We start from the raw sequence: 27,331 nt of genomic DNA, 5'->3' as shown, positions 1-27,331 counted from the left end.
ATGGTCTCACCTGAGTCACACCTGGGGGGTTGGGAACCCCAAAATCCACACCTGAGTCACACCTGCAGCGCCAGGGACCCCAAAAACTCCACACCTGTCACACCTGGAGAGTCGAGATGCCATTTTTAATGTGTTCACCTGCCCCAGGTGTGTGAGACACCTGAGCCCTCAGGTGCTGCTGGGGGGGTGGGGAAAGGGCCAGGTGGGAGGAGCCAGGTGAGGATTGGGATGTTCCAGGTGAGGATTGGGAGGATCCAGGTGAGGACTGAGACATTCCAGGTGGGAGGGTCCAGGTGAGCAGCGTCAGGTGAGAAGTGAGAGAATCCAGGTGAGAAGTTTCAGGTGAGAGTTGGGAGGTTCCAGGTGAGAACTGAGATGTTCCAGGTGGGAGGATCCAGGTGAGAGCAGCACCAGGTGAGATGCCCAGGTGAGCTCAGGGGGCGTCGTCCATCAGCTGCAGCGCCTCAGTCTCACCAGGTGAGGTCCTCCTGGGCAGGTAAATGTTGCCGGCGGCCTTCGGGGTGCCCAGGTGAGCTGTGGACACACCTGACTGTCACCTGACTGTCACCTGGCTGTCACCTGGATGTGACCCAGGGGCTCAGGGCGCCCAGGTGAGCTGCAGACACACCTGGCTGTGTCCCGGGGGGCGGGGCGGGGGCGGGGCTTACCTGGGACACACCTGGCCCGCAAGGTGAGCCAGAGCAGAGCCCCGCCCAGTGACGTCAGCAGCACCAGCAGCGCCACCAGGTAGGCGCAGGTGGGGGAAGCACCTGGGGGGGGAGGGGACAGGTGAGGGGGGAGGGAGGAGCTCCAAACCGGCCTTACCTGCGCCAGGTGTGGTGGGAGATCACCTGGGCAGGTGTGGGACAGTTTGGGGTTGGGGGAACCTGTGCAGCTCTAGTCTCACCTGGATCCTTCACCTGGCACACCTGGCCCAGCTTTACCTGGCACACCTGTCCTGCCTTCACCTGCCTTCACCTGTCACACCTGACCCACCTGTCCTTCCTTTACCTGTCACGTCTTCACCTGTCACACCTGTCCTGGTTCAACTCTCACACCTGTCTCAGCCCCTCCCTTCTCACCTGTCCAAGCTCTTCTCACCTGTCCCACCATTACCTCTCACACCTGTTGGGTCTCTTCTCACCTGGCCTGGATCAACCTTTCATCCTCACCTGTCAGACCTTTACCTGTCACACCTGTCCCACCTCCTTCCCTCCCCCAAGCCCCTCCCCCACACCTGTGCTCACCTGAGCCCCTTCCCCCTTACCTGAGGCCACCCACACACACCTGTCCCCTCACCTGGGCCCTTCCCCCTCACCTGTCCCTCACCTGTCTCACCTCCCCCACACCTGAGCCCCTCCCCCCTCACCTGTCCTCACCTGAGCCCCTCCCCCACATTTTTCCCTCACCTGGGCCTCTCCCTCACACCTGTGCTCACCTGAATCCCTTCCCCCTCCCCCTCACCTGTCCTCCCCCCCCTGCTCACCTCTGGGCACGGCACAGCGCACACCTGCAGCCCCACCTGCCGCACAGGTGTCAGGCCCCGCCCCCCCGGGCCAGCACTCGGCGAGCTGCGACTCGGAGCCATCGCAGGTGAGTCCCGCCAGCCACGCCCCCCCGGGCAGGTGAGGCCCCACAGGTGCGCTGAGGGCGGAGCCGCAGCCCAGCTGCCTGCAGACCACCTGCGCCTCGGGCAGCCCCCAGGTGAGGCCGCAGAGCTGGTGCCAGGTGTGGTTGTGCAGCACCTGCACCTGCCCTGCGCAGGGCCCTGGGCCTCCCTGCAGCCGCACCTGGGGCGGGTCTGCACCTGCGGGAGAGGGGCAGGTGAGCCTGGCACACCTGGGGGGCACCTGGGTGTACCTGGGATACACCTGGGTACACCTGGGATACACCTGGGCATACCTAGGATACACCTGGGTGCACCTGGGGGCACCTGGGTACACCTGGGCACACCTGAGCATCCCCAGCCCTCACCTGGATCCCCCCCAGATCTACCTGAGCCCCACCTGAACCCTCCCAGGGAACACCTGAGTGTCCTCCAACTTACCTGTCCCCCCCGCCCTACCTGAGCCCCACCAGATTTACCTGAGCCCCTCAGGACACCTGAGCCCCACCCTGCCCTCACCTGAACCCCCCCAAGGCCACACCTGAGTCCCTTCACCCCTCACCTGTTCCCCCTAAGGACACACCTGAGCCCCCCGAGGACACACCTGAACATTCACCTGTCCCCCCAGTCCCCCCAGCCCTCACCTGTTCCCCCTAAGGACGCACCTGAGCACTCCCAGCCCTCACCTGTGCACCCCCAAAACCATCTGACCTCCCCCTGGCCACACCTGAGCACCCAGAGCCTCACCTGTTCCCCCAAGGACACACCTGTTCCCCCCAGCCCCACCTGAACCCCGCTAAGGCCACACCTGAGCCCCCCAAGGACACACCTGAGCATCCCCCCCCCACCTGTCCCTCACCTGTCGGACTCACCTGCGCACATCACCTGCACGTCCTGCCGGTGGCTGCAGCTGTTCTCCCCCCAGCCCCGATGGCTGCACTGCGCCAAGGTGAGCTCCTCACCTGAGCAGCGCACCTGGGCCAGCCAGACCGGGCTGTGCTCCGCCCCCCGGCCCGAGTGGGCGTGGCCAGGTGCGCTCAGGGCGTGGCCACAGCCCAGGTGAGCGCAAACCACCTGAGCTGCCCGCAGGTCCCAGGTGTCGTCACAGACCGTGCCCCACCTGCCCAGGTGCAGCACCTCCAGCCGCCCGGCGCACCTGCGGGCACAGCGGGCAGGTGAGGCAGGTGAGGCAGGTGAGGGGGTGGAGTCTCACCTGAGGGGGGCGGGGCCTCACCTGTGCGGCCCGTCGGCCAGGCGCACCTGGAATGGCTCCACCCCGGCAGGTGAGGGGGGCGTGGCTGTGGAGTTGAAGTCTGCGGGGAGAGGAGAGAGGTGAGGACAGGTGAGGACAGGTGAGGACAGGTGGGACAGGTGAAAGCCCTGCAGTGACTCCGCCCACCCGCACACACCTGTGCACAGCTTTCCATGCTCACCTGAGCACACCTGCCCACACCTGTCCTGCTCAGCTGCGCACACTTGGTGGCCTCACCTGGGCACACCTGCTCAGACTCACTTGCACTCACCTGAGCACACCTGTCCATGCTCACCTGTGCACACCTGAGCTCACCTGACTCACCTGCACACACCACACCTGCGTCCTCGCCATGGTGACAGTTGTTGTCCCCCCAGGTGCGCCCCGGGCACTGCCCCAGGTGTCTCTCGCTGCCCGCGCAGGTGAGATCGTCCAGCCAGATCCGCCCCAAGCCCCGCCCGAAGTGGGCGTGGCCAGGAGCAGCCAGCGCCGCCCCGCAGCCCAGCTGGCGGCAAACCACCTGCGGGACAGGTGAGCACACCTGGGTGAGCCCAGGGACACACCTGGGGGACAGGTAAACGCACCTGAGCTCACCTGGGCACCCCCACAGCTCACCTGAGAGACCCTAAACACACCTGGGGGACAGGTAAACACACCTGAGTGACCCCAAGTACACCTGAGATCACCTGAGCTAAACACACCTGGGGTGGGGACAGGGACACACCTGAGCTCCCTGAGCCACCTGAGCACCCCCAGCCCCTCACCTGTCCAGGTGCGCTCACCTGCGCCTCCGCCATGCCCCATCCGTCGTCGCACACTGTGCCCCACTGGCCCTCGTGCAGAACCTCCACCCTACCTGCGCACAGGTGAGGTCCTGAGGCCAGCCGGAGCTCACCTGAGCTGCTGTTACCTGCGGGGAATGGGGACAGGTGAGCTCAGCCAGGTGAGTCAGCCAGGTGAGCTCATTCATGTGACCTCATCCAGGTGAGCTCAGCCAGGTGAGCTCATCCAGGTGGGCTCACCTGGGCAGAAGCTCCTCCCACCTGCCCCGCCCCCCTTAAAGGGCCACTCCCACCTCACCTGTGTACCTGCCTGGCCTCACCTGTTCACACCACACCTGCACACAGCACACCTTCCATGCCTCACCTGTGCTCACCTGTCCGTGCTCACCTGAGCACACACCTGTCCATGTCCCATTTGCACACAGCATACCTGAACACACCTGAGCTCACCTGCGCAGATCTCACCTGCACAGCTCACACCTGGGCACACACCTGTCTGCACTCACCTGCACAGATCACACCTGCGCTCACCTGTGCTCACCTGCACAGCTCACACCTGAGTACACACCTGTCCACACTCACCTGCACAGACCACACCTGCACTCACCTGCACACACTCACCTGCACAGATCACACCTGCACTCACCTGCACACACTCACCTGCACAGATCACACCTGCGTCCTCGCCATGGTGGCAGTTGTGGTTCCCCCAGGTGCGCGCCGGGCACTGGAAGAAATCTCTCTCCTCACCTGTGCAGGTGACGTCATCCATCCAGATGGGCCCCGAGCCACGCCCGTACCTGGCCGCACCTGGCGCCTCCAGGGCGGGGCCGCAGCCCAGGTGAGCGCAGACCACCTGAGCGTCAGCCAGGTCCCAGGTGTCGTCGCACACTGTGCCCCACAGGTGATCGTGGAGAACCTCCACCCGCCCGGCACACCTGTCCGGCGCACCTGTCAGCCGCACCTGGGGACCTGGGCTGAGCGAGCCGGAGTCTGCGGGAGGGGAGGAGGGTTAGCTCACCTGGGGACAGGTGTGGGGCAGGTGGGGGGTTAGGGTCAGCTGGGGACAGGTGAGGGACAGGGAAAGGTGAGGGACAGGCTAGCCCAGGTGTTCCCAGGTGAACCTAGGTGAGCCCAGGTGTATCCCAGGTGTGCCCAGGTGAGCCCAGGTGTGTCTGAGGTGTCCCCGGGTATATTCCAGGTGTATCCCGGGTGTGTCCCAGGTGTCCCCAGGTGTCCCCAGGTGCTCCCAAGTGTATCCCAAGTGTTCCCAGGTGTATCCCAGGTGTGCCCAGGTAAGCCCAGGTGTATCCCAGGTGTATCCCAGGTGAACCCTTCCCCCCTCCCCACCTCCCCCCCTCACCTGTCCCCGCCCATCTTAGCCCCACCCCCAGCCAGGTGAGCCTCACCTGTCCCTGCTCACCTGCGCAGACAGCTCCAGCATCCTCCACGTGGTTACAGGTGTGCTCCCCCCAGGGCCGGGCGGGGCAGGCGCCCAGGTGAGCCTCGTTCCCGACACACCTGATCCCGTCCAGCCAGATCGGCCCCGCCCCCTCCCCGAAGCGCGCCCCACCTGGCGCCGACAGGGCGTGGCCACAGCCCAGGTGAGCGCAAACCACCTGAGCGTCCGCCAGGTCCCAGGTGTCGTCGCAGACCGTGCCCCACCTGCCCAGGTGCAGCACCTCCACCCGCCCGGCGCACCTGCGGGCACAGCGGGCAGGTGAGGCAGGTGAGGCAGGTGAGGGGGTGGAGTCTCACCTGAGGGGGGCGGGGCCTCACCTGTGCGGCCCGTCGGCCAGGCGCACCTGCACCTCACCTGGCGGGGCTGGGGGAGCACCTGGGGGAGCACCTGGGGGAACACCTGGAACACGGAGAAGGCGGCAGGTGAGCTCACCTGGAGCAGGTGAGGTCACCTGGTTATGGTCAGCCCCTCAGGTGTGGAGCTGTTCAGAGACCGCAGCTCACCTGGGCGCACCTGGGGCTCACCTGGGCGCACCTGAGGGTGTTAGAGACTCACCTGGGGGTGTCCCAGTCGCACCTGGGGCAGCCGGGGCTGTACCTGGAGCACAGGAAAGGTGGGCAGGTGAGGTCACCTGGTTATGGTCACCTCCTCCCCGCCCAGGTGAGTGAGGACAGGTGGGGTGTGGCTGCAGGTGGGCAGGGCCTGGGTGCACCTGGGCAGGTGTGGCTGGGTTGGCTCAGGTGAGCTCTGAGGTCACTCCTGACCATTCCATGGTCACACCTGAGCCCTAGGTGTGCCCAGGTGTGTCCCAAGTGTTCCCACCCAGGTGTGTCCCAGGTGTGCCCCAGGTGTACACAGGGGTTCCCAGGTGATCCCCAGGTGCCCCCAGGTGTAGTCCAGGTGTGTTCAGTTGTGCCACAGGTGTTCCCCATTTGTCCCCAGGTGTACCCAGGTGTTCTCAGGTGTGTCCCAGGTGCCCCCAGGTCCACCCAGGTGAGCCCCAGGTGCTCCCAGGTGTTCCCAGGTGTTCCAATCCCCAGGTGTGGAGAATCCCTCAGGTAACCCCAGGTGTATTCCTCACCTGCAGCCCCCAGGTGACCCCAAACCCCCCCGGGGCTGGGTGTGCCTCACCTGTTCCCCCCCAGACTCACCTGGCAGCGCACAGGTGAGGTGGGCGTGGCCCTGGCCGCAGGCTCCGCCCTCCCCCAGCCGCACCTGGCACTCCAGCAGGCTCCCCTCGCTGCCGGCACACCTGAGCTGCTCCACCCAGGTGAGCTCCTGGCTCCCCGCGCTCACCTGCGCCACCCCCAGGGCGGGGCCGCAGCCCAGCTGGCGGCAGGTGACCTGCGCGGCCGGCAGGTGCCAGGTGAGAGCGCAGACTCCGCCCCAGCGGCCCTCGTGCCGCACCTGCAGCCGGCCGGAACACCTGTGGGGACCTCCGGCCAGGCGCAGGTGAGCCAGGGAGGCCAGGCCGGAACCTGCCGGACAGGTGAGAGGGACAGGTGAGACACAGGTGGGAGAGGTGTGGGACAGGGAGACAGGTAAGCGACAGGTGGGATGAACAGGTGGGGCAGGTGGGAGAGGTGGGGTGGGTGAGACAGGTGAGAGACAGGTGGGACAGGTGTGGGACAGGTGAGAGCTAGGAACAGGTGAGGAGCTTTGTGCATCTCAGCACACCTGAGCTCACCTGTCCCACCTGTCCCCATCCCCACTCACCTGCGCAGATGGCGCTGGCGTCCTCGCGGTGCTCGCAGGTGTGAACTCCCCACTCCTTGTGGCTGCACTCGTCCAGCGCTCCCTCCTCACCTGTGCAGGTGAGCCCGTCCAGCCACACGGGGCCCTCACCTGGCCCGAAGTGCGCGCGGGGCGGAGCCGCGATCACCTGCCCGCAGCCCAGGTACCGGCAGAGCACCTGAGCCGCCGGGAACGCCCAGGTGTCGTCGCAGACCGTGCCCCACCTGCCCAGGTGCAGCACCTCCACCCGCCCGGCGCACCTGCGGGCACAGCGGGCAGGTGAGGCACCCGGGCAGGTGAGGGGGCGGAGCTTCACCTGAGGGGGGCGGGGCCTCACCTGTTCGGCCCGTCGGCCAGGCGCACCTGGCTGTGGTTGGACAGGTTGGAACCTGCGGGCAGGTGAGGGGTGGGGTCAGGTGAGGGAGGGGAGGAGCTAGGTGAGGGTGGGGCTGGGGAGGCTCCAGGTGTGTCCTGGCCAGGTGAGGATGACGTCAGAGCCACCTGGGCACCCCCTGAGCCATCCCCCCTCACCTGTGTTACCTGCCCAGGTGAGGTTCTGACTCACCTGAGCACACCTGGCCCCTCCCCCTCCCCTCCCCATTACCTGCCCAGGTAACACTCACCTGAGATCTCTCACTCACCTGAGCAGACGACGCTGGCCACGCCCCCCTGCGCACAGGTGTTTTCCCGCCACGGCCCCGCCCGGCACTGCCGCAGGTCTCTCTCGCTGCCCTCACAGCTCACCTGCTCCAGCCGCACCTGCCCAGGTGAGCTCCCGGCGGGGGGCGGGGCCGGCAGGGCGTGGCCGCAGCCCAGCTGCCTGCAGACCACCTGAGCCTCCCGCGCCGTCCAGGTGTGAGCGCAGACCGCCGCCCACCTGCCCAGGTGCAGCAGCTCCACCCTGCCGGCGCACCTGTGCGAGCCGCCGGCCAGCCGCAGGTGAGGAGGATCCTGGGAGAGAGAGTCTGCAGCACCTGGGCTGGTCAGGGCAGGTACGGCCAGGGAGCCCCAGGTGACCCAGGTGTGCGACAGGTGTGGGACAGGTGTGCAACAGGGACCCCCAGGTGTGCAACAGGTGTGACCCAGGGACCCCCAGGTGTGGGCCACGTGTGGGCCAGGTACCCCCAGGTATCTCCAGGTGTTCTCAGGTGTTCCCAGATGTTCCCCAGGTGCTCCCCCAGGTGTTTCCAGGTATTTTCCAGGTGTCCCCAGGTGTTCCCAGGTGCCCACAAGGATGGAGCTCCCCCCCCACCTGCCCTCAGGTGAGAGAACACCTGGGAGATCCCAACCCCCCTGGGATGGCACACCTGGCACAGGTGAGCTCCAGGTGATTCCAATACATCTATCTGAGTTACCTGGGGCTGCTCACCTCACCTGTGCTCACCTGAGCTCAACATAGCTGTGCTCACCTGTGCTCACCTGAGCTCACCTGAACTAACCTGGGCTCTCCTGTGCACAACACTTGAGCTCACCTGTTCCCACATAGGTACACCTGTGCCACTCACCTGTTCCCACGTGAGCACACCTGTCCACCCTCACCTGCACACAGCACACCTGTGCACACCTGTCCATGCTCACCTGAGCACACCTGTGTGTACCTGTTCACACCTGAGCACACCTGTTCCCACCTGTCCATGCTCACCTGTGCACAGCACACCTGCACACACCTGTCCCCGCTCACCTGTTCACACCTGCACACACCTGTCCCCGCTCACCTGCTCACAGCACACCTGTCCCCCCCTGTCCCCGCTCACCTGCACCCCCCTGTCCCCGCTCACCTGCGCACACCGCCCCCGCATCCTCGCCGTGGAAGCAGTCGCTGCGGCCCCAGGTGCGCGCGGGGCACGCGGCCAGGTGAGGCTCCGCCCCCGAGCAGTTGGTCTCGTCCAACCAGATCACACCTGAGCCGCGGCCGAACTGCGCCGCACCTGGAGCCCACAGCGCGGCGCCGCAGCGCACCTGGCGGCAAACCACCTGAGCGTCTGCCGCGTCCCAGGTGTCGTCGCAGACCGTGCCCCACCTGCCCAGGTGCAGCACCTCCACCCGCCCGGCGCACCTGCGGGCACAGCGGGCAGGTGAGGCAGGTGAGGCAGGTGAGGGAGGGGCGGGACAGGGGAGGGACAGGTGTGGGACAGGTGAGAAAGGTGAGGGACAGGTGAGGGAAAGGTGAGGCAGGTGAGGGACAGGTGAGAGGTGAGGGACAGGTGTGGGACAGGTAAGGGACAGGTGAGTGACAGGTGAGGGCAAAGGGAAAGGAGGGATTTGGGGAATGAGGGAAAAGTTGGAAAAATAGGAAAAAGTGAGGAAATTGGGAATTGTGGGGAAATGGGGAAAAATTAGGGGAAAAGGGGAAAAAGTGGTGAATTTGGGAAAAATGTGGGAAAAGTGGGGAAATTGAGAAAATGGGGAAAAAAGGGGGGAAATCGGGGAAAAGGGAGGGAAATTTGGGAAAATTTGGGGGAAATGTGGGAAAAGTGGGAGGAAAAGTGGGGAAATTGAGAAAATGGGGGAAAAGAGGGAATTTTGGGGAAAAACTTGGGAAAAGTGGGGAAAATCGGGAAAAAAAGGAAGGGAAGGTGGGGAGAATTTGGGAAAATTTGGGAAAAGTGGGAGAAGTGGGGAATGGGGAAAATGGGGAAAATTGGGGGAAAAGGGGAAAAAAGGGAATTGTGGGGAAAACCTGGGAAAAATCGGGGAAAATTGGGGAAAATTGGGGAAAATGTGGGGAAAAGGTGAAAAATGTGAGGGGAAAAGTGGGGAAAAGTGAGGAGAATTTGGAGAAAAGTGGGGAAAGTGGGAAAATTGGGGAAAAAGAGAGAGTTGTGGGGAAAACCTGGGAAAAAGTGGGGAAAAAATCGGGAAAAATTGGGGAGAAAAGTGGGAAAATGGGGAAAATGGGGGAAAAAGAGGAAAACAGGGAATTGTGAGGAAAATATGGGGAAAAGTGCAGAAAAATCGGGGGAAAGGGAGGAAAAGTGAGGAAAATTGGGGAAAATGTGGGAAAAGTGGGGAAATTGGGAAAATGGGGGAAAAGGGAGAATTTTGGGGAAAACCAGGGAAGAAGGAGGGAAAATTGGAGAAAAAGGGAGGAAAAATGGGGAAAATTTGGGAAAATGTGGGGAAAGTGGGGAAAAGAGGGAATTGTGGGGAAAATCTGGGAAAAGTTTTGGGGGAAAATGGGGGAAAAGCGGGAAAAAGTGGGAAAAATGTGGGAAAAGTGGAGAAATTGGGAAAATGGGGAAAAAGAGAATTGTGAAGAAAAGCTGGGAAAGTGGGAAAATCGGGAAAAAGGGAGGAAAATTTGGGGGAAATGGGGGAAAGGTGAGGTCACCTGGGGCAGGTGAGCTCACCTGGCCGCTGTCACCCCCAGGCAGGTGTGGGGAAGGCAGAGCCTCACCTGAGGGCGGCAGAGCCTCACCTGTGCCAACCTCCGGCCAGGCGCACCTGGGGACCTTGCTGGGGCTCACCTGGGCGGGGAGAGGGCAGGTGGGGAGTGACACCTGGGCAGGTGTGACTCTGACAGGTGAGGCAGTGAAACCTCACAGGTGTGACTGACAGGTGAGGCATGAAACCTCGTAGGTATCCCTCCCTCACCTGAGCCCCCCAGGTGTGCCCCAGGTGAGCCCAGGTGTGCTCCAGGTGAGCCCAGGTGTGCCCAGCGGTGTTACCTGCACAGACCACGCCCACATCCTCACCATGGGGGCAGCTGTGGCTCCACCCCCCTCACCTGCAGACACCTGGGCATACCTGTCTGGGCACACCTGGGAGACCTAGACTCACCTGAGCACACCTGAACTCACCTGTGCCCACCTGAGCACAGCACACCTGAGCACAGCTGAGCTCACCTGGACTCACCTGAACACAGCTGTGCCCACCTGTACACACCTGAGCACATTGAGCTCACCTGGACTCACCTGTGCACACCACACCTGAGCACACCTGAGCACAGCTGGACTCACCTGAGCTCACCTGGACTCACCTGCGCACACCACACCTGAGCACACCTGAGCACAGCTGGACTCACCTGAGCTCACCTGGACTCACCTGCGCACACCACACCTGCATCCCGGCCGTGGTCACAGCTGCCGTTCCCCCAGGTGAGATTCCCCCAGGTGAGGTTGCCGCACTCTCCCAGCGCCTCCTCCGCACAGGTGAGCTCCGGCAGCCAGGTGGGGGCGGAGTCCGAGCCCCGCCCGAAGTGGGCGTGGCCAGGTGCGCTCAGGGCGTGGCCACAGCCCAGGTGAGCGCAAACCACCTGAGCTGCCCGCAGGTCCCAGGTGTCGTCGCAGACCGTGCCCCACCTGCCCAGGTGCAGCACCTCCAGCCGCCCGGCGCACCTGCGGGCACAGCGGGCAGGTGAGGCAGCTGGACAGGTGAGGGGGTGGAGCCTCACCTGAGGGGGGCGGGGCCTCACCTGTCGGGGCCATCCTGGAGCCGCAGCCATGATGGGGGGGAGGCGGCGGAACCTGGGGACAGGTGAGGGACAGGTGAGATGGGGAGACAGGTGAGACAGGTGAGACAGGTGAGGAGAGATGAGACAGGTGAGGGACAGGTGTGACAGGTGAGGACAGGTGAGACTGGTGGGACAGGTGAGGGACAGGTGACACAGGTGAGGCAGGTGAGACAGTTTGGATGGACAGGTGAGAGGGACAGGTGAGACAGGTGAAAGGAAAATTGGGGAGAAAAGTGGGGAAATGGAAAAAAAGGGAAGGAAAAGTGGGGAAAAATGAAAAAGTGGAGAAAGTGAAGAAAAATGGGGAAAAGAGAGGAAAAGTGGGGAAAAAAGTGGGAAAATGCAGGAAAATGGGGAAAAAGTGAAGAAAAATTGGGAAAAAGTGACAAAAAGTGTGGAAAATTGGGGGAAAATTGGGAAAAAGGGAAGATAAAGTGGAGAAAAAGTGGGAAAAGTGGGGGAAAATGGGAAAAAGGGAAGAAAAAATGGGGAAAAGTGCAGGAAAATTGGGAAAAAGTGAAAAAAAAGTGGGAAAATTGGGGGAAAATCGGAAAAAAGGGAAGAAAAAATGGGGAAATTGTATGGAAATGGGAAAAAAGTGAAAAAAGTGGGGAAAGAGTGGGAAAATGAGGAAAAAGGAAAGTAAGAAGTGGGAAAATTATGGGGAAATAGGGAAAATTGAAGAAACTGGGGAAAAGAGAAAAATGGGAAAAGTAGGGGAAGGTGGGAAAAATGAAGAAAAATTGGGGTAAAAGTGTAGGAAAATGGGGAAAAAATGAAGAAAAAGTGGGAAAAAAGTGCAGGAATATGGGGAAAAAGTGAAAAAAAGTGGGAAAATTTGGGGGAAATTGGAAAAAAGTGAAGAAAAATTTGGGGTAAAATTGTGGGAAAATGGGAAAGAAATGAAGAAAAATTGGGGAAAAGAGAAAAATGGGAAAAGTAGGGAAAGATAGGAAAAAGTGAGGAAAAAGTGGGAAAAAGAGAGAAAATGTGGGAAAAGTGAAGGAAAATGGGGAAAAAGTGAAAAAAAAGTGGGAAAAAAGTGCAGGAAAATGGGGAAAAGTGAGAAAAAGGTGGGAAAATTGGGGGAAAATTGGAAAAAAAGTGAAAAAAATTGGGGTAAAAGTGTGGGAAATTGGGAAAGAAATGAAGAAAAAGTGGGGAAAAGTGAAGAAAATTTGGAGAAAAGAGAAAAATGGGAAAAGTAGGGGAAGGTGGGAAAAAGTGAGGAAAAAGTGAGGAAAAAGTGGGAAAAAGAGAGAAAAAGTAGGGAAAGTGAAGGAAAATGGGAAAAAAGGGAAGAAAAAGTGGGAAAATTGCAGGGAAATGGGAAAAACGCGAAAAAAGTGGGAAAAGGTGAAGAAAAAGGCAGGAAAAGTGGGGAAATTGGGAAAATGGGGAATTGCAGGGAAAAGCTGGGAAAAATGAGGAGAATTTTGGGGAAATTGGGAAAAGGGGGGAAATGGGGAAAAATGTGGGGAAAAAGGGGAAAAAGGGAAGGGAAAAGTGAAGAAAAATTGGGGGAAATTGGGAAAATGTGGAAAAAAGTGGAAAAAGGAAAGGAAAAGTGAAGAAAAAGTGGCGAAAATGGGGAGAAAATTAGGAGGAAAGTGGAGGAAAGGGAAGGGGAAGTGAAGAAAAATTGGAGGAAATTGGGAAAATTGGGAAAAATGTGGGGAAAAAGGGAAAAAGGAAGGAAAAAGTGAGGAAAAATTGGGGGAAGTGAAGAAAAATGGGGAAAATGAGGAAAATGGGGAAAAGGATGGGAAAAAAGGGAAAAGTGGGAAATTGGGGGGAAAGGGAGGGAAAAATGGGGAAAAATGGGGGAAAATGAGGGAAAATGAAGGGAAAAGTGGAGGAAAAGGAAGGGGAAGTGAAGAAAAATTGGGGAAAATTGGGAAAAATGGGAAAAATGTGGGAAAAAGTGGAAAAAGGAAAGGAAAAGTGAAGAAAAAATGGGGAAATTGGGGGGAAAGGAAGGGGAAAATGTGGAAATTTGGGGAAAATTGGGGAAAATCGGGAAAAAATGGGAAAATGGGGAAAAGTGAGGAAAACGTGGGGAAAATGTGGGAAATGGGGAAAAATCAGGAGGAAAGTGGAGGAAAAGGAAGGGAAAAGAGAAGAAAAATTGGGAAGAAATGGGGAAAAATTGGAGAAAATGGAGGGAAAAGCGAAGAAAAATGGGAAAAATAGGGAAAATGGGGAAAAAGGGGGGAAAAGGAAGGAAAAAGTGAGGAAAAATGGGGGGAAATGGGGAAAAATTAAGGGAATTTTGAAGAAAAATTGGGAGAAAATGGAAAAAATGAGGAAAAATGGGGAAGATGAAGGGAAAAGCAAAGAAAAATTGGAAAAATGTGGAAAAATGGGAAAAAATGGGGGAAAAGGAAGAGAAAATTGACAAAAAATTGGGAAAAAAAGGGGAAAATTAAGGGAAATTTGAAGAAAATTTGGGAAAAATTGGGAAAAGTGGGGGAAGGGGGGAGGGGAGGAATTCGGGGAATTTTGGGTTAAAATTGGGAAAAATCGGGAAAAGCTTTGGGGGCAAAGGTCACCCGAGGGTGATGAAATTCCGGAGGCCCCGAGCAGGGATTGACCCGAAATTGGGGATTTTGACCCCAAAAATCGATCAGAGCGCCGGGGAAGGAGGGAGACGTGGAATTCCCGGAAAATGGGGAAAATCTGGATTTTTGGGAGTTCGGGAAGAAAAAAAATGATGATTTTTGGGGGTTTGGGAAGAAAAAATCTGGATTTTTTGGGGGTTGGGAATTTTAAAAAAGCGGATTTTGGGGGAAATTGTTGGATTTGGGGGGAAAAAATGGGGATTTTGGGGGGAAATGTCAATTTTAGGGGGAATTTTTTTTTATTTTGGGATGAAATCCTTCAGTTTTGGGATAAAATCCATCGATTTGGGGGGAAAATTCCTCAGTTCTGAAGCAAAAGCTGTGCGTTTTGGGATAAAAATCCTCAATTTTGGGGTAAAATCCTCGGATTTTGATGGAAATGTGCAGAATTTGGGACAAAATCTCTCGATTTTGGGGGAAAATCCTCCAATTTTGGGGTAAAATCCATGGATTTAAGGGCAAAATCAGGCAATTTAGGGGCCAAAAGCTTCAATTTTGGAGCAAAATTGTTCAAATTTTGGGTAAAATCCTCGAAATTTGGGTGAAAATCCCTCAGGGTTGGGGAAAACTGAATTTTGGTACAAAATCCATCAGTTTTTGGGATAAAATTCCTCAATTTTGGGCACAAACTCCTCGATTTTGGGATAAAATCCACCAATTTGGGGATCAGATTCCCCAATTTTGGGACAAAATGCCTCAATTTTTGGGATCAAATCCCTCAGTTTTGCACCCAAATTCCCCAAATTTCGACAGAAATCAATCAATTTTGGACCCAAACCCCCCGAATTTGGGATAAAATCCACCAATTTTTGGACCCAAATTCCCCAAATTTAGACCCAAATCCCTCAATTTTGGACCCAAATTCCCCATTTTTTGGGATCAAATCCCCAATTTTGGAATCAAACCCCTCGGTTTTGGGATGAAATCACTCAATTTTGGGATCAAATCCCCCAATTTTCGACCCAAATTCCCCAACTTTGGAGTCAAATTCCCCAATTTTTGACACAAATCCCTCAATTTTCCACCCAAATTCCCCATTTTTTGGGATAAAATCCCCAATTTTGGACCCAAACCCCTCGATTTTGGGAAAAATTCCCCCAATTTTGGGACTAAATCCCCCAAATTTAGACACAAACTCCTCACTTTTGCACCGAAATTCCCCATTTTTTGGGATAAAATCCCCAATTTTTGGACCCAAATCTCCCAAATTTTTGGGATCCAACCCCCCCACTCCCCCCATGACGTCACTCACCGCTCAGGTACAGCAGCGCCAGGAGGATCCAGGTGAGCAGCAACCACCCTGGGGCACACCTGGCTGAGCTCTGAGCACACCTGGAGCTCTGAGCACACCTGGCTGATTCCTGAACACACCTGGCTGAGCTCTGAGCACACCTGGCTGAGCCCTGAGCACACCTGGACTCCCCAAGCTCACCTGGAGCCGCCATGGCCCCGACTGGGCCCGGCTCGCCCCTCCCCCCGCAGGTGACCCCGCGGTGACCCCGGGGGGAGGGGAAGGGGGCGTGGCTAAGTGGGGGAGGGGCAGTGGGCGTGGCCAGCGCCATTCCGGGGCAAAGCGGGAATGGCTGAAGCTCTGCAGGGCTCCGACAGGTAAAGCTCACCTGGGCTCACCTGGGGGGGAGTCACGTGGGGAGGAGTCACGTGGGGGACAGCCGGGGGTCACGTGGGGGGTTTTGGCGGGAAAATTCCAGGTGGGAATGAGGGAAATGGGGGGGAGGGGCGGCTGGAGGGACCTGGCAGGTGAGGGAAGAACATCTGGAGGGAACAGCTGGTGATGGACACACCTGGTGACACACCTGGTGACACACCTGGGATGGGGACACACCTGTGCTCACCTGTCCTTGCCCTCACCTGCTCCCCAGCTCAGCCTGAGGCCTCACCTGTCCTGGCCACACCTTCACACCTGTGCTCACCTGTGTTCACCTGTGCTCACCTGAGCTCACCTGAACTCACCTGTGCTCACCTGTGCTCACCTGAGCTCACCTGCCATGAGGCGTTCCGGCTCCCTTTACCTGAGCACACACCTGGGGCTGCTGCTGCACCTGTGGCTCTGCGGTGAGTGTGATGGACAGGTGAGGGGGATGGGCAGGTGAGGTGAGCCGGACAGGTGAGGTCCCACCTGCCCTCACTTCAGGGTGCCCAGGTGAGTCCCGCAGGTGGGGTGGGGGAGGGGCTCAGGTGAGGGCAGCCCCTCCTCCCAGCTAACCCCACCAGGTAACCCCGCCAGGTGTGCCCAGGTGGGTTTAGGGACAGAACTCACCTGTCCCCCCCAACCAGGGGGCGTGGTTAGCCAGGTGAGCTAACCCCTCCCCCTCACCTGCAGCCCCAGGTGAGGCTGGCCACGCCCCCATCCGCCTGGCCGGAGGGCCGCACAGGTGCGCCGGGCGGGTGGAGGTGCTGCACCTGGGCAGGTGGGGCACGGTCTGCGACGACACCTGGCGCCTGGCCGAGGCTCGGGTCACCTGCCGGCAGGTGGGCTGCGGCCACGCCCTGGCGCTGGCGGGCACAGGTGAGTTCGGCGCAGGTGAGGGGCCGATCTGGCTGGATGACGTCACCTGCGCGGGAACGGAGCCGGCGCTGAGCGAGTGCAGCAGCCGCACCTGGGGGGAGCACAACTGCCACCACGGCGAGGACGCAGGTGTGGTGTGCGCAGGTGAGTCGGGTGAGCTCAGGTGAGATCTGTGCAGGTGTGAGCTGTGCAGGTGAGTCAGGGGAGCTCAGGTGTGTGCAGGTGTGTGCTGTGCAGGTGAGCTCAGGTGTGTGCAGGTGAGTCAGGGGAGTCAGGTGTGAGCTGTGCAAGTGAGCTCAGGTGTGTGCTGGTGAGTGTGGACAGGTGTGTGCAGGTGTGAGCTGTGCAGGTGTGTGTGCACAGGTGAGTCACGTGAGCTCAGGTGAGCTCAGGTGTGAGCTGTGCAAGTGAGTCAGGTGTGTGCAGGTGAGCTCAGGTGTGTGCAGGTGAGCTCAGGTGTGTGCAGGTGATTCAGATGTGCACAGGTGAGATCTGTGCAGGTGTGAGCTGTGCAGGTGAGATCTGTGCAGGTGAGGACAGGTGTGAGCTGTGCAGGTGAGATCTGTGCAGGTGAGGACAGGTGTGAGCTGTGCAGGTGAGATCTGTGCAGGTGAGGACAGGTGTGAGCTCAGGTGTGAGCTGTGCAGGTGAGTCAGGTGTGCGCAGGTGAGATCTGTGCAGGTGTGAGCTGTGCAGGTGAGTTCAGGTGTGTTCAGGTGTGTGCAGGTGAGATCTGTGCAGGTGAGATCTGTGCAGGTGAGCTCAGGTGTGATGTGTGCAGGTGTGGACAGGTGTGATGTGCGAAGGTGAGATCTGTGCAGGTGTGGTGTGCACAGGTAAGCTCAGGTGTGATCTGTGGCGGTGTGGTGTGTGCAGGTGAGCTCAGGTGTGATGTGTCAAGGTCTGATCTGTGCAGGTGAGCTCAGGTGAGCTCAGGTGTGCACAGGTGAGCATGGCCAGGTGTGTGCAGGTGAGGGGGGTGGGGCCACAGCTGCCACCATGGCAAGGATGCAGGTGTGGAGTGTGCCAGGTGTGCCAGGCATGCCCAGGTGTGCCAGGTGTGCCCAGGTGTGCACAGATATGCCAGGTGTGCCCAGGTGTGCCAGGTGTGCCAGGTGTGCCCAGGTGTGCCCAGGTGAGCTCAGGTGTGCTCAGGTGTGCTCAGGTGTGCCACTCCCCTCTTTTCCCCCCCCAGGTGCAGATTCCCTGCTGCAGCCCCAGGTGGATCCCCAGGTGGATCCTCAGGTACCTCCCCAGGTACAGCCACAGGTGGATCGCCAGGTGCAGCTCAAGGTAAGGTCCAGTTGGATCTCCAGGTATCCCCAGATATTCCTCAGGTGTTCCCAGGTGTCCCCAGGTATATCTCCAGGTGATCCCCAGATGTCCCCAGGTGTCCCCAGATATTCCCCAGGTGTTCCCAGGTGTCCCCAGGTGTTCCCAGCTGTCCCCAGGTGTCCCCAGGTGTATTTAGGGTTTACCTGAAACAAAGTTAGACAAAGTTAGGAGAATAAAAAGTTAAATTTATTGAAGACCTTCAGGTGTATTTCGGGTTTACCTGAAACAGAGTTAGGAGAAAAAAAATATTTATTTATTATTATTTATTATTTATTATTTGTTATTATTTATTATTTATTATTTATTATTTGTTATTATTTATTATTTATTATTATTATTTATTATTTATTATTTGTTATTGTTTTTTATTTTTTATTATTTGTTATTTGTTATTATTTATTATTCACTATTTATTATTTATTATTTATTATTTTTTATCATTTATTATTATTTATTTATTATTCTTTTTTTTTTTTTTAATTTATTATTATTGATTATTTACGAAATTCATTGAAATCCTTCAGGTGCATTTAGAGCTTACCTGAAACAGAGTTAGGAGAAAAAAAAATTATTTATAATTTATTATCTATTATTTATTATTATTTATTTTTATTATTTATTATTATTATTATTATTATTATTTATTTTTATTATTTATTATTTATTATTTGTTATTATTTACGAAATTTATTGAAATCCTTCAGGTGTGTTTAGAGCTTACCTGAAACAGAGTTAGGAAAAAATATTATTTATTATTTATTATCTATTATTTATTATTATTTATTTTTATTATTTATTATTTGTTATTATTTATTATTTATTATTATTTTTTATTTACAAAATTTATTGAAATGCTTCAATAAATGCTTCAGCTTACCTGAAACAGACAAATTTAGGGGAAAAATTAAATTTCTTGGGAAACCTCCAGGTGTATTTTTGATAAAGTCACGAGATTTTCATGTTTGTAGATTTTTTACGAAGATCATGAGATTTGCATATTTTATCAATTTTTATAAAGTCACGAGTTTTTCATATTTTATAGAATTTTTAATAAGGTGATGAGATTTTCCTATTTTATAAAGTTTTTATAATTTATATTTTTACATAATTTAAATTTTTATATTTTTTATAACATTTATCAAATTTTTATAAGGTCACGAGATTTTAATATTTATAATTTTTAATAAGGTGATGAGATTTTCATATTTTATAATATTTTTATAATTTATATTTTTACATTTTAAATTTTATATTTTTTATAACATTTATAAATTTTTTAATAAGGTCACGAGTTTTTCATATTTATAATTTTTTTATAAGGTGATGAGATTTTTCTATTTTCCAAAATTTTTATAATTTATATTTTACGTAATTTAAAATTTTATATTTTTTATAACATTAATAAATTTTTTTTTATAAGGTCACGAGATTTTCATAGTTTATAAAATTTTTTATATTTATTTTTCGTATTTAGAAATTTTTATAAATTTTAATTTCTCATTTTAATATTTTGTAAATTTTTTAATAAACTTTTCATACTTTATTAATTCTCCTCATTTGCATATCGAGGTTCATCCTCCAATCACAGCTTCAGGCGATGACGTCATCACTCCCAATTCGCTGCTTTTTCCACATTTTTGGTCACTCAGAGAACAAAATTAATTTTCCTTGGATTTTCCAGCTGAGAGGAAATGTTTTGGATAAATTTCGTTTTAATCCGTGAAAAACTTAATTTGTGAAAATTTTATTTTCATTCGTGAAAAATTTCAATTCGTGAAAAATTTCAATTCGTGAAAAATTTCATTTTCACTCATGGAAAACTTGATTTGTGAAAATTTCGGTTTTTATTCATGAAAAAATTCGTTTTCACTCATGGAAAAATTCATTCGTGAAAATTTCATTCATTAAAATTTCATTTTCATTCGTGAAAAACTTCATTAACGAAAAACTTACATTTTCCTTCGTGAAAAATTTCGGTTTTTATCCATGGAAGATTTCATTCCTGAAAATTCCATTTTCGTTCATGGAAAATTCCATTTTCATTCATGGAAAATTCCACTTTCATTCATGGAAAATAATTTTATTTTCATTCATGCAAAATTTGATTCATGAGAATTTATTTTCATTCACAAAAAAGTTTCATTCATGAAAATTTCATTCATGGAAATTTTGTTTTCATTGATGAAAAAATCCAATTTTCATTCCTGGAAAATCTCATTTGTGAAAATTTTATTTTCATTCATGGAAAATTTCATTTTCATTCCCAACACTCTGAGAGCTCTGAGCTTTACCTGTCACACCTCACACAGCAGGTAACGCCCAGGTGTGTCCCCAGGTGTTCATTCCCGAGTGTTCCCAGGTGAATCCCCAGGTGAAACTCCAGGTGTATCTCCAGGTGTATCTCCAGGTGTCCCCCAGGTGTTCCCCAGGAAACCCCCAGGTGTTTCCCCACCTTCCACAGGTGTGGCTGGTGAACACCTCCTGCAGGTGTTCCACCAGGTGTTCATCTCCAGGTGTTCCCCAGGTGTTCATCCCCAGGTGTCCCCAGGTGTTAACGCCCAGGTGTAACCCCAGGTAACCCCGAAGTGTATCCCCAGGTGTTCATTCCCAGGTGTTCCAGGTGTTTTAACCCCCAGGAGTTCATTCCCAGGTAACCCCCAGGTGTCCCCCAGGTGTTCCCAGGTATTCCCCAGGTGTTTCCTGGTGTCCCCAGGTGTTCATTCCCAGGAGTTCATTCCCAGGTGTTAACACCCAGGTAACCCCCAGGTGTTCATCCCCAGGTGTATCCCCAGATGTTCCCAGGTAACCCCCAGGTATTCCCCCAGGTGTATCTCCAGACGTTCCCAGGTGTTCCCCAGGTGTTCATTCCCAGCTAACCCCCAGGTAACCCCAGGTGTTAACCCCCAGGTGTTCATTCCCAGGTGTTCCCTAGGTACTCCCAGGTGTATTCCCAGGTGTTTGTTACCAGGTGTTCACCCCCAGGTAACCCCAGGTGTTTCCCCACAGGTACACCTGGCTAACAGCTCCTCCAGGTGTCCCCAGGTGCTAACCCTCAGGTGTTCATTCCCAGGAGTTCATTCCCAGGTGTTCATTTCCAGCTGTCCCAAGGTGTTCATTCTCAGGTGTTCATTTCCAGCTGTCCCAAGGTGTTCATTCCCAGGTGTTCACCCCCAGGTGCTCCCAGGTGTATTCCCAGGTGTTCCCCAGGTATCCCCAGGTATCCATCCCTAGGTATCCATTCCCAGGTAACCCCCAGGTGTTCACCCCCAGCTAACCCCAGGTGTTTATCCATCCCCAGGTGTTTCCCCGCAGGTGCGCCTGGCTAACAGCTCCACCAGGTGTCCCCAGGTGTTAACCCCCAGGTGTTAACCCTCAGGTGTTCATTCCCAGGTGTGTTCCCAGGTGTTTCCTGGTGTCCCCAGGTGTTCATTCCCAGGTGTTCATTCCCAGGTGTTCATTCCCAGGTAACCTCAGGTGTTCATTCCCAGGTGTTTATCCATTCCCAGGTGTTCACCCCCAGGTGTTCATTCCCAGCTAACCTCCACGTATTCATCCAGGTGTTCACCCCCAGGTGTTCCCCCCCAGGTGTTCACCCCCAGGTAACCCCAGGTGTTCCCGGCAGGTGCGCCTGGCTAACGGCTCCTCCAGGTGCGTGGGGCGGGTGGAGGTTCTCCACGACCACCTGTGGGGCACGGTGTGCGACGACACCTGGGACCTGGCTGACGCTCAGGTGGTCTGCGCTCACCTGGGCTGCGGCACGGCGCTGAGCGCACCTGGCCACGCCCACTTCGGGCAGGGCGCGGACCCCATCTGGCTGGACGGGACTCACTGCACAGGTGAGGAGCTCACCTTGGCGCAGTGCCGCCTGCACACCTGGGGGGAGCACAACTGCGGCCACAGCGAGGACGCCGGAGCCGTCTGCTCAGGTGAGCTGGGGGGTCAGGTGAGCTCAGGGGTGGTCAGGTGAGCTTGGGGGGGGTCAGGTGAGCGCTGGGGTGCTCAGGTGGGCTCAGGTGAGCACTGGGGGGGTCAGGTGAGCTCAGGTGAGCATGGGGAAACTCAGGGGGTCTATGGCATGTTCAGGTGTGCTCAGGTGAGCTCGGGGGGGGTCAGGTGAGCGCTGGGGGGGTCAGGTGAGCGCTGGGGGGTCTCAGGTGGGCTCAGGCAATGCAGGTGGGGCAGTTGGCTCAGGTGAGCTCAGGTGGGGCTCCAGTGAGCACTGGGAGAGCTCAGGTGTGCTCAGGTGTGTTCATGTAACACAGGTGGGCTCAGGGGTGTTCAGGGAAGGCAGGTGAGGCTAGGGGGTCAGGTGTGCTCAGGTGAGCTCAGGTGAGCACTGGAGGGGCTCAGGTGGGCTCAGGGAACATGGGTGGTGTCAGCTCAGGTGTGCTCAGGTGGGCTCAGGTAACACAGGTTGGGTTGGGGGCTCAGGTGAGCTCAGGTAATGCAGGTGAGTTCAGGGACCATGGGTGTGCTCAGGTGTGCACAGGTGTGCTCAGGTAACTCAGGTGGAGTTAAGGCTCAGGTGTGCTCAGGAAAAGGACGTGGGGTTAAGGCTCAGGTGGGCTCAGGTAATTCAGGTGGGCTCTGCAGGGTCCAGGGTGTGTGCCCAGGTGTACCCAGGTGTATCCCAGGTGTATCCCAGGTGTGTGCCAAGGTACACCCAGGTGTCCCCAGGTGTGCCAGGCTCACCTGTCCCTCTCCCGCAGGTGCAGACCCGCCCCAGGTGCGGCTGCAGGGAGGCCCAGGGCCCTGCGCAGGGCAGGTGCAGGTGCTGCACAACCACACCTGGCACCAGCTCTGCGGCCTCACCTGGGGGCTGCCCGAGGCGCAGGTGGTCTGCAGGCAGCTGGGCTGCGGCTCCGCCCTCAGCGCACCTGTGGGGCCTCACCTGCCCGGGGGGGCGTGGCTGGCGGGACTCACCTGCCGCGGCTCCGAGGCTCTGCTGCTCGAGTGCCGCGGGATGGCGCCAGGTAGCTGCGCCTCAGGTGCTGCCGCCGCCGTGGCCTGCGCCGAGCCGCCAGGTGAGTCTGCCGCCGTTACCTGGTCTCACCTGTGCTCACCTGTCCTCACCTGTTCTTACCAGTTCTCACCTGTTCTTACTTGTACTCAGTGCTTCTCACCTGTGATCTCCTGTCCTCACCTGTTCTCACCTGTACTTGGCTTTTCTCACCTGTTCGTACCTGTTCTTATGTGTTCTCACCTGTCCTTGCCTGTCCTCACTCGTTCCCACCTGTTGTTATTTGTTCTTACCTGTTCTCATCTGGGATCACCGGTTCTCACCTGTCCTCACCTGTCCTCACCTGTCCTCAGCTCTTCTTGCCTGTCCTGACCTGTTCTCACCTGTTCACACCTGTCCTCACCTGTTCTCAGTTGTCCTTACCTGCTCTCACCTGTCCTTACTTGTCCTCTCCTGTCCTCACCTGTCCTCGCCTCTCCTCACCTGTTTTTTCCTGTCCTCACCTGTTCTCACCTGCTGTCACCATTGATTTCCTTCCTAACCTGTTCACACCTGCACTCACCTGTCTCACCTGTTGTCAGCTGTTCTCACCTGCCTTCACCTGTGCCCCTGTCCTCACCTGTCCGTCTCATCTCTCCACCTCACCTGTCTCTCCTGTCCCTCACCTGTCCATCTCACCTGTCCCATCTGTCTCACTTATCCCAGCTGTCCATCTCCCCTGTCCCCCCTGCCCTCACCTGTCCATCTCACCTGTCTCACTCTGTCCATCTCACCTCTCCCACCTGTCTCACCTGTCTCCTCTGTCTCTCATGTCTCACCTGTGCCCCCTGCTCTCACCTGTCTCACCTGTCTCCCCCATCTCCCCTGTTCCTCACCTGTCTCACCTGTCCCCCTGCCCTCACCTGCCCTCACCTGTCCACACCTGTCCACCTCACCTGTCCCACCTGTCTCACCTGTCCACCTCACCTGTCCCACCTGTCTCACCTGTCTCCTGTCTCTCATGTCCCACCTCTCCCCCCTGCCCTCACCTGTCCATCTCACCTGTCCGTCTCACCTGTCCGTCTCACCTGTCCCTCTCACCTGTCCATCTCACCTGTCCCCCAGCCCTGCCCGGCTCCTGCTCGCTGCTGGAGGCTCTGCTGGCTTTGGGCTCAGCGCTGTGTGGAGCTTTGCTGCTGCTTTACCTGAGCGCCAGGTGTGCTCTTAGCCGCGCCCGCCCAGGGACAGGTACGGCCGGGACACCGAGAAATCCAAAAAACCCCGAAAACTCCCAAAAAAACCCCAAAAACCCCAAAAAACACCCCAAAAAACACCCCAAAAAACACCCAAAAAACAAAAAAATCACCCCAGGAGCCCAAAAAAAAAAAAAACCAAACCCAAAAAAACCCAAAAAAATCCAAAAAAACCCAAAAAACCCCAAAAAACTAAAAAATCCCAAAAACCACCCCAAAAAACCAAAAAAAAATCACTCCAGGACCCCAAAAAACCCCAAAAAAATCCCCATAAAAACACTCCGGGACACCCAGAAATGTAAGAAAACCCCAAAAAACACCCCGGGACCCCAAAAAACTCCCCAGGACTCCCAAAAACAAAAAAAAAAAACACCCTGGGACCCCAAAAAACCCCAAAAAATCCCACCAACCAAACACCCCGGGAGCCCAAAAAACCCAAAAAAACCCCCAAAAAACCAAAAAATCCCACAAGAAAACACCTCGGGACCCCAAACAACCCCAAAACCCCCCTAAAAAAAAACCCCAAAAAATCCCACCAACTAAAAAAGCACCCCAAGAGCCCAAAAAACCTAAAAAAATCCCCAAAAACCCCCAAAAAACCACTCTGGGACACCCAAAAATGAAAAAAACCCTAAAAAATCACTGTGGGACCCCCAAAAAACCCCCAAAAACCCCAAAAAACTCAAAAAATCCCAACAACCAAACAAACACCCGGGGACCCCCCAACCCCAAAAAAAAATTCCCCAAAAAAACACCCCGGGAGCCCAAAAAACCAAAAAAAACCCAAAAAACAAAAACATCCCACCAACCAAACACTCCGGGAGCCCAAAAAACACCAAAAAACCACTCCGAGAAACCCAAAACCCAAAAAAGAACCCCAAAAAACCACCCCGGGACCCCAAAAATCCCAAAAACCCCCAAAAAACCCACAAAAAATCCCAGCAACCAAAAAAACACCCCGGGAGCCCAAAAAACCTTAAAAAAGCCAAAAAAACCCCAAAAACCACCCCGGGACTCCCAAAAATGCAAAAAAAACCCCAAAAAACCACCCCGGGACCCCAAAAAACTCCCCAGGACCCCAAAAAACCAAAAAAAAAAACCCCAAAATCCACCCCAGGAGCCCCAAAAACCCACCGGTACCCCCTGGGACCCCAAAAAACCCCAAAATCCCCCGGGATCCCCAAAAACCACCTCAGCGACCCCAAAAAATCCCTCGGGACCCTAAAATTCCTCCCCCCGGACCCAAAAAGGCACCTGAGACCCCAAAACCTCCCCGGGATCCCCAAAATCCCCCAAAAAAGCCCCAAAAATACACAAAAATCCACCTCGGGACCCAAAAAAACACCCCAAAACCCACTCCGGGACCCCAAAAATCCCCCAAAAAAACACCCCAGGACCCCCAAAAACTCCCAAAAAAACCCAAAAATCTCTCCCAAGCCCCCCGAGTGATTCCCAAATACCCCAGGACCCCCGAAATTTCCCCAAATCCATCCCAAGCCCCCCGAAATTCCCCAAAATTCCCGAAATTCCCCAAAATTCCCAAAATTCCCCAAAATTCCCCCAAATTCCCAAATTTCCAGGAGGATTTGGGGGATCCTGAGGTGGTTTTTGGGTGTCCCTGGGGGTTTCTGGGGTTTTGGGATCCCCAAATCCCCCCCAGGACTCACCTGAGCCCCAAATCCGGCAGGTGAGCCTCTGCTGCAGGTGCCTGAGGAGCCGCAGAGCTCACCTGAGTCCTAGCGAGGTCGGCAGGTGAGGGAGAGCCCAAATCACCTGGAGAGCCCAAAGATCATCTGTGACTCCCCAAAAATCACCTGGAGAACCCGAAATCACCTGGGAACACCTAAAAATCACCTGGAGAGCTGAAATCACCTGGAGAACCCAAAATTACCTGGAGACCCTGAAATCATCTGTGAATTACCCAAAAATCACCTGGAGACCTCGAAATCACCTGGGGAACCCAAAGTCATGTGGAGACCCCAAAAATTACCTGTGAATTACCCAAAAATCACCTGGAGACCCAAATCACCTGGAGAATCCAAAAACCACCTGTGACTCCAAAAAATCACCTGGAGAACTCTGAAATCACCTGGAGACCCCAAAATCACCTGAGAACACCCAAAAATCACCTGGGAGCACCCTGAAATCACCTGGAGATCCCCAAAAGCACCTGGAGAACTCCAAAATCACCTGAGAATACCCAAAAATCACCTGGAGACCCCAAAAATCATCTGGAGAACCCAAAAATAATCTGTGACTCCCTAAAAATCACCTGGAGAACCCCAAAGTCACCTGGGAATACCCAAAAATCACCTGAGACCCCAAAAATCACCTATGAATTACCCAAAAATCACCTGAGACCCCCAAAATCACCTGGAGAACCCGAAATCACCTGAAGAACCCGAAATCACCTGGAGAACCCTGTGAAAAATCACCTGGAGAACCTGAAAATCATCTGTGAATTCCCCAAAAATCACCTGGAGAGCTCAAAATCACCTGAGAACACCCAAAAATCACCTGGAGATCCCAAAAATCCCGTGAGCCCTCCAAAAAATACTTGCAAACTTCTAAAAATCACCTGGAGAACCCTGAAAATAACCTGGAGACCCCAAAGTCATGTGGAGACCCTGAAATCACCTGTGAATTGCCCAAAAATCATCTGGGAACACCCAAATTACCTGGAGATCCCAAAAATCACCTGGAGATCCCAAAGTCAACCGGATAACCCAAAGTGACCTAGAGACCCCAAACATCACCTGGAGAACCTGAAAAATCACCTGGAGACCCCAAAAATCACCTGGAGAACCCAAAAATCACCTGGAGAATTCCAAAAGCACCTGGAGAACCCCAAAAATCACCTGGAGAACCTGAAAATCATCTGTGACTCCCCAAAAATCACCTGGAGATCCCAAAATCACCTGGAGAACCCCAAAGTTACCTGGGAACATCCAAAAATCACCTGGAGACCCCAAAAATCACCTGGAGATCCCCAAAAGCACCTGTGAACACCAAAGTCACCTGGAGATCAAATCACCTGGAGATCCTCAAAATCATCTGTGATTCCCCAAAAATTACCTGGGTAACCCAAAAATCACCTGTGGACCCCGAAATCACCTGAGAACACCCAAAAATCACCTGGAGATCCCAAAGTCACCTGGAGACACCAAAGTCACCTGGGAACACCTAAAAATCACCTGGAGACCCTGAAATCACCTGGAGATCCCCAAAATCACCTGGAGACTCCAAAAATCACCTGTGAATTACCCGAAAATCACCTGTGATCCCTAAAATCACCTGTAACTCCCCAGAACGGGCGGGAAGCCTCTCCCCCTTGTATTCGCTCATTCCCAATGTGAAAATATCCCCA

At 54.7% G+C, this 27,331-nt stretch overlaps 2 protein-coding genes and 1 long non-coding RNA gene across 14 annotated transcripts; 1 reads left to right on the top strand and 2 right to left on the bottom strand.

The window, feature by feature from the left end:
- Positions 1-106: 106 nt before the first annotated feature.
- Positions 107-15,487, bottom strand: LOC146422967 (scavenger receptor cysteine-rich domain-containing protein DMBT1-like). 10 transcript variants are annotated; one of them, XM_085045512.1, is made up of 22 exons: positions 15,282-15,487; positions 15,163-15,242; positions 11,251-11,302; positions 10,881-11,173; positions 10,255-10,303; positions 8,615-8,892; positions 7,478-7,801; positions 7,174-7,225; positions 6,819-7,096; positions 6,254-6,580; positions 5,658-5,699; positions 5,420-5,501; positions 5,064-5,341; positions 4,316-4,633; positions 4,223-4,237; positions 3,641-3,768; positions 3,183-3,378; positions 2,841-2,919; positions 2,479-2,762; positions 1,487-1,807; positions 669-770; positions 107-534 (listed from the first exon to the last, which is right to left on the bottom strand). In XM_085045512.1, the coding sequence occupies exons 1-22, from the start codon at positions 15,470-15,472 to the stop codon at positions 434-436; spliced, it is 3,870 nt and encodes a 1,289-aa protein (XP_084901638.1). In that variant the 5' UTR covers positions 15,473-15,487; the 3' UTR covers positions 107-433. The 10 variants fall into 10 exon arrangements, with proteins under 10 accessions (XP_084901638.1, XP_084901639.1, XP_084901634.1 ...); XM_085045513.1 differs by having other exon boundaries at positions 15,163-15,260; positions 15,303-15,487; XM_085045508.1 differs by having other exon boundaries at positions 15,163-15,487.
- LOC146422966 (scavenger receptor cysteine-rich domain-containing group B protein-like) lies at positions 8,245-25,737 on the top strand. 3 transcript variants are annotated; one of them, XM_085045559.1, is made up of 8 exons: positions 8,245-8,275; positions 15,832-15,983; positions 16,252-16,581; positions 17,633-17,730; positions 21,395-21,698; positions 22,482-22,796; positions 23,837-23,959; positions 25,652-25,737. In XM_085045559.1, exons 2-8 carry the CDS (start codon positions 15,917-15,919, stop codon positions 25,702-25,704), a joined length of 1,290 nt encoding a protein of 429 aa, XP_084901685.1. In that variant the 5' UTR covers positions 8,245-8,275; positions 15,832-15,916; the 3' UTR covers positions 25,705-25,737. The 3 variants fall into 3 exon arrangements, with proteins under 3 accessions (XP_084901685.1, XP_084901684.1, XP_084901683.1); XM_085045558.1 differs by lacking the exon at positions 8,245-8,275 and adding an exon at positions 15,271-15,392 and having other exon boundaries at positions 15,791-15,983; XM_085045557.1 differs by lacking the exon at positions 8,245-8,275 and adding an exon at positions 15,449-15,518 and having other exon boundaries at positions 15,791-15,983.
- LOC146422965 (uncharacterized) lies at positions 25,731-27,277 on the bottom strand. The gene is made up of 8 exons (XR_014847773.1): positions 27,119-27,277; positions 26,823-26,943; positions 26,643-26,662; positions 26,442-26,481; positions 26,326-26,375; positions 26,073-26,142; positions 25,925-25,976; positions 25,731-25,807 (listed from the first exon to the last, which is right to left on the bottom strand). It is a non-coding gene; the product is annotated as an uncharacterized LOC146422965 (long non-coding RNA).
- Positions 27,278-27,331: the final 54 nt, after the last annotated feature.

This window comes from Lichenostomus cassidix, unplaced genomic scaffold (genome assembly GCF_008360975.1).
Source record: "Lichenostomus cassidix isolate B80296 unplaced genomic scaffold, HeHo_3.0 HiC_scaffold_38, whole genome shotgun sequence".
Taxonomy (NCBI): Eukaryota; Metazoa; Chordata; class Aves; order Passeriformes; family Meliphagidae; genus Lichenostomus; species Lichenostomus cassidix.
The sequence above is the reverse complement of the archived record's forward strand: the minus strand, read 5'-3'. Positions and strand labels throughout refer to the sequence as shown.

Excerpts from the sequence above, each read along its gene's own strand:
- LOC146422967 (XM_085045509.1), bottom strand. The coding sequence starts at position 15,472 with ATGGCGCTGGCCACGCCCACTGCCCCTCCCCCACTTAGCCACGCCCCC. Across the intron at positions 8,893-10,254 it reads CTGGCCGGAGGTTGGCACAG|GTGCGCCGGGCGGGTGGAGG; the intron begins GTGAGGCTCTGC and ends CTGTGCCCGCAG. Across the intron at positions 1,808-2,478 it reads CGTGCAGGTGATGTGCGCAG|GTGCAGACCCGCCCCAGGTG; the intron begins GTGAGTCCGACA and ends CCTCTCCCGCAG.
- LOC146422966 (XM_085045559.1), top strand. The coding sequence starts at position 15,917 with ATGAGGCGTTCCGGCTCCCTTTACCTGAGCACACACCTGGGGCTGCTG. Across the intron at positions 16,582-17,632 it reads CGCAGGTGTGGTGTGCGCAG|GTGCAGATTCCCTGCTGCAG; the intron begins GTGAGTCGGGTG and ends TTCCCCCCCCAG. Across the intron at positions 17,731-21,394 it reads ATCGCCAGGTGCAGCTCAAG|GTGCGCCTGGCTAACGGCTC; the intron begins GTAAGGTCCAGT and ends TGTTCCCGGCAG.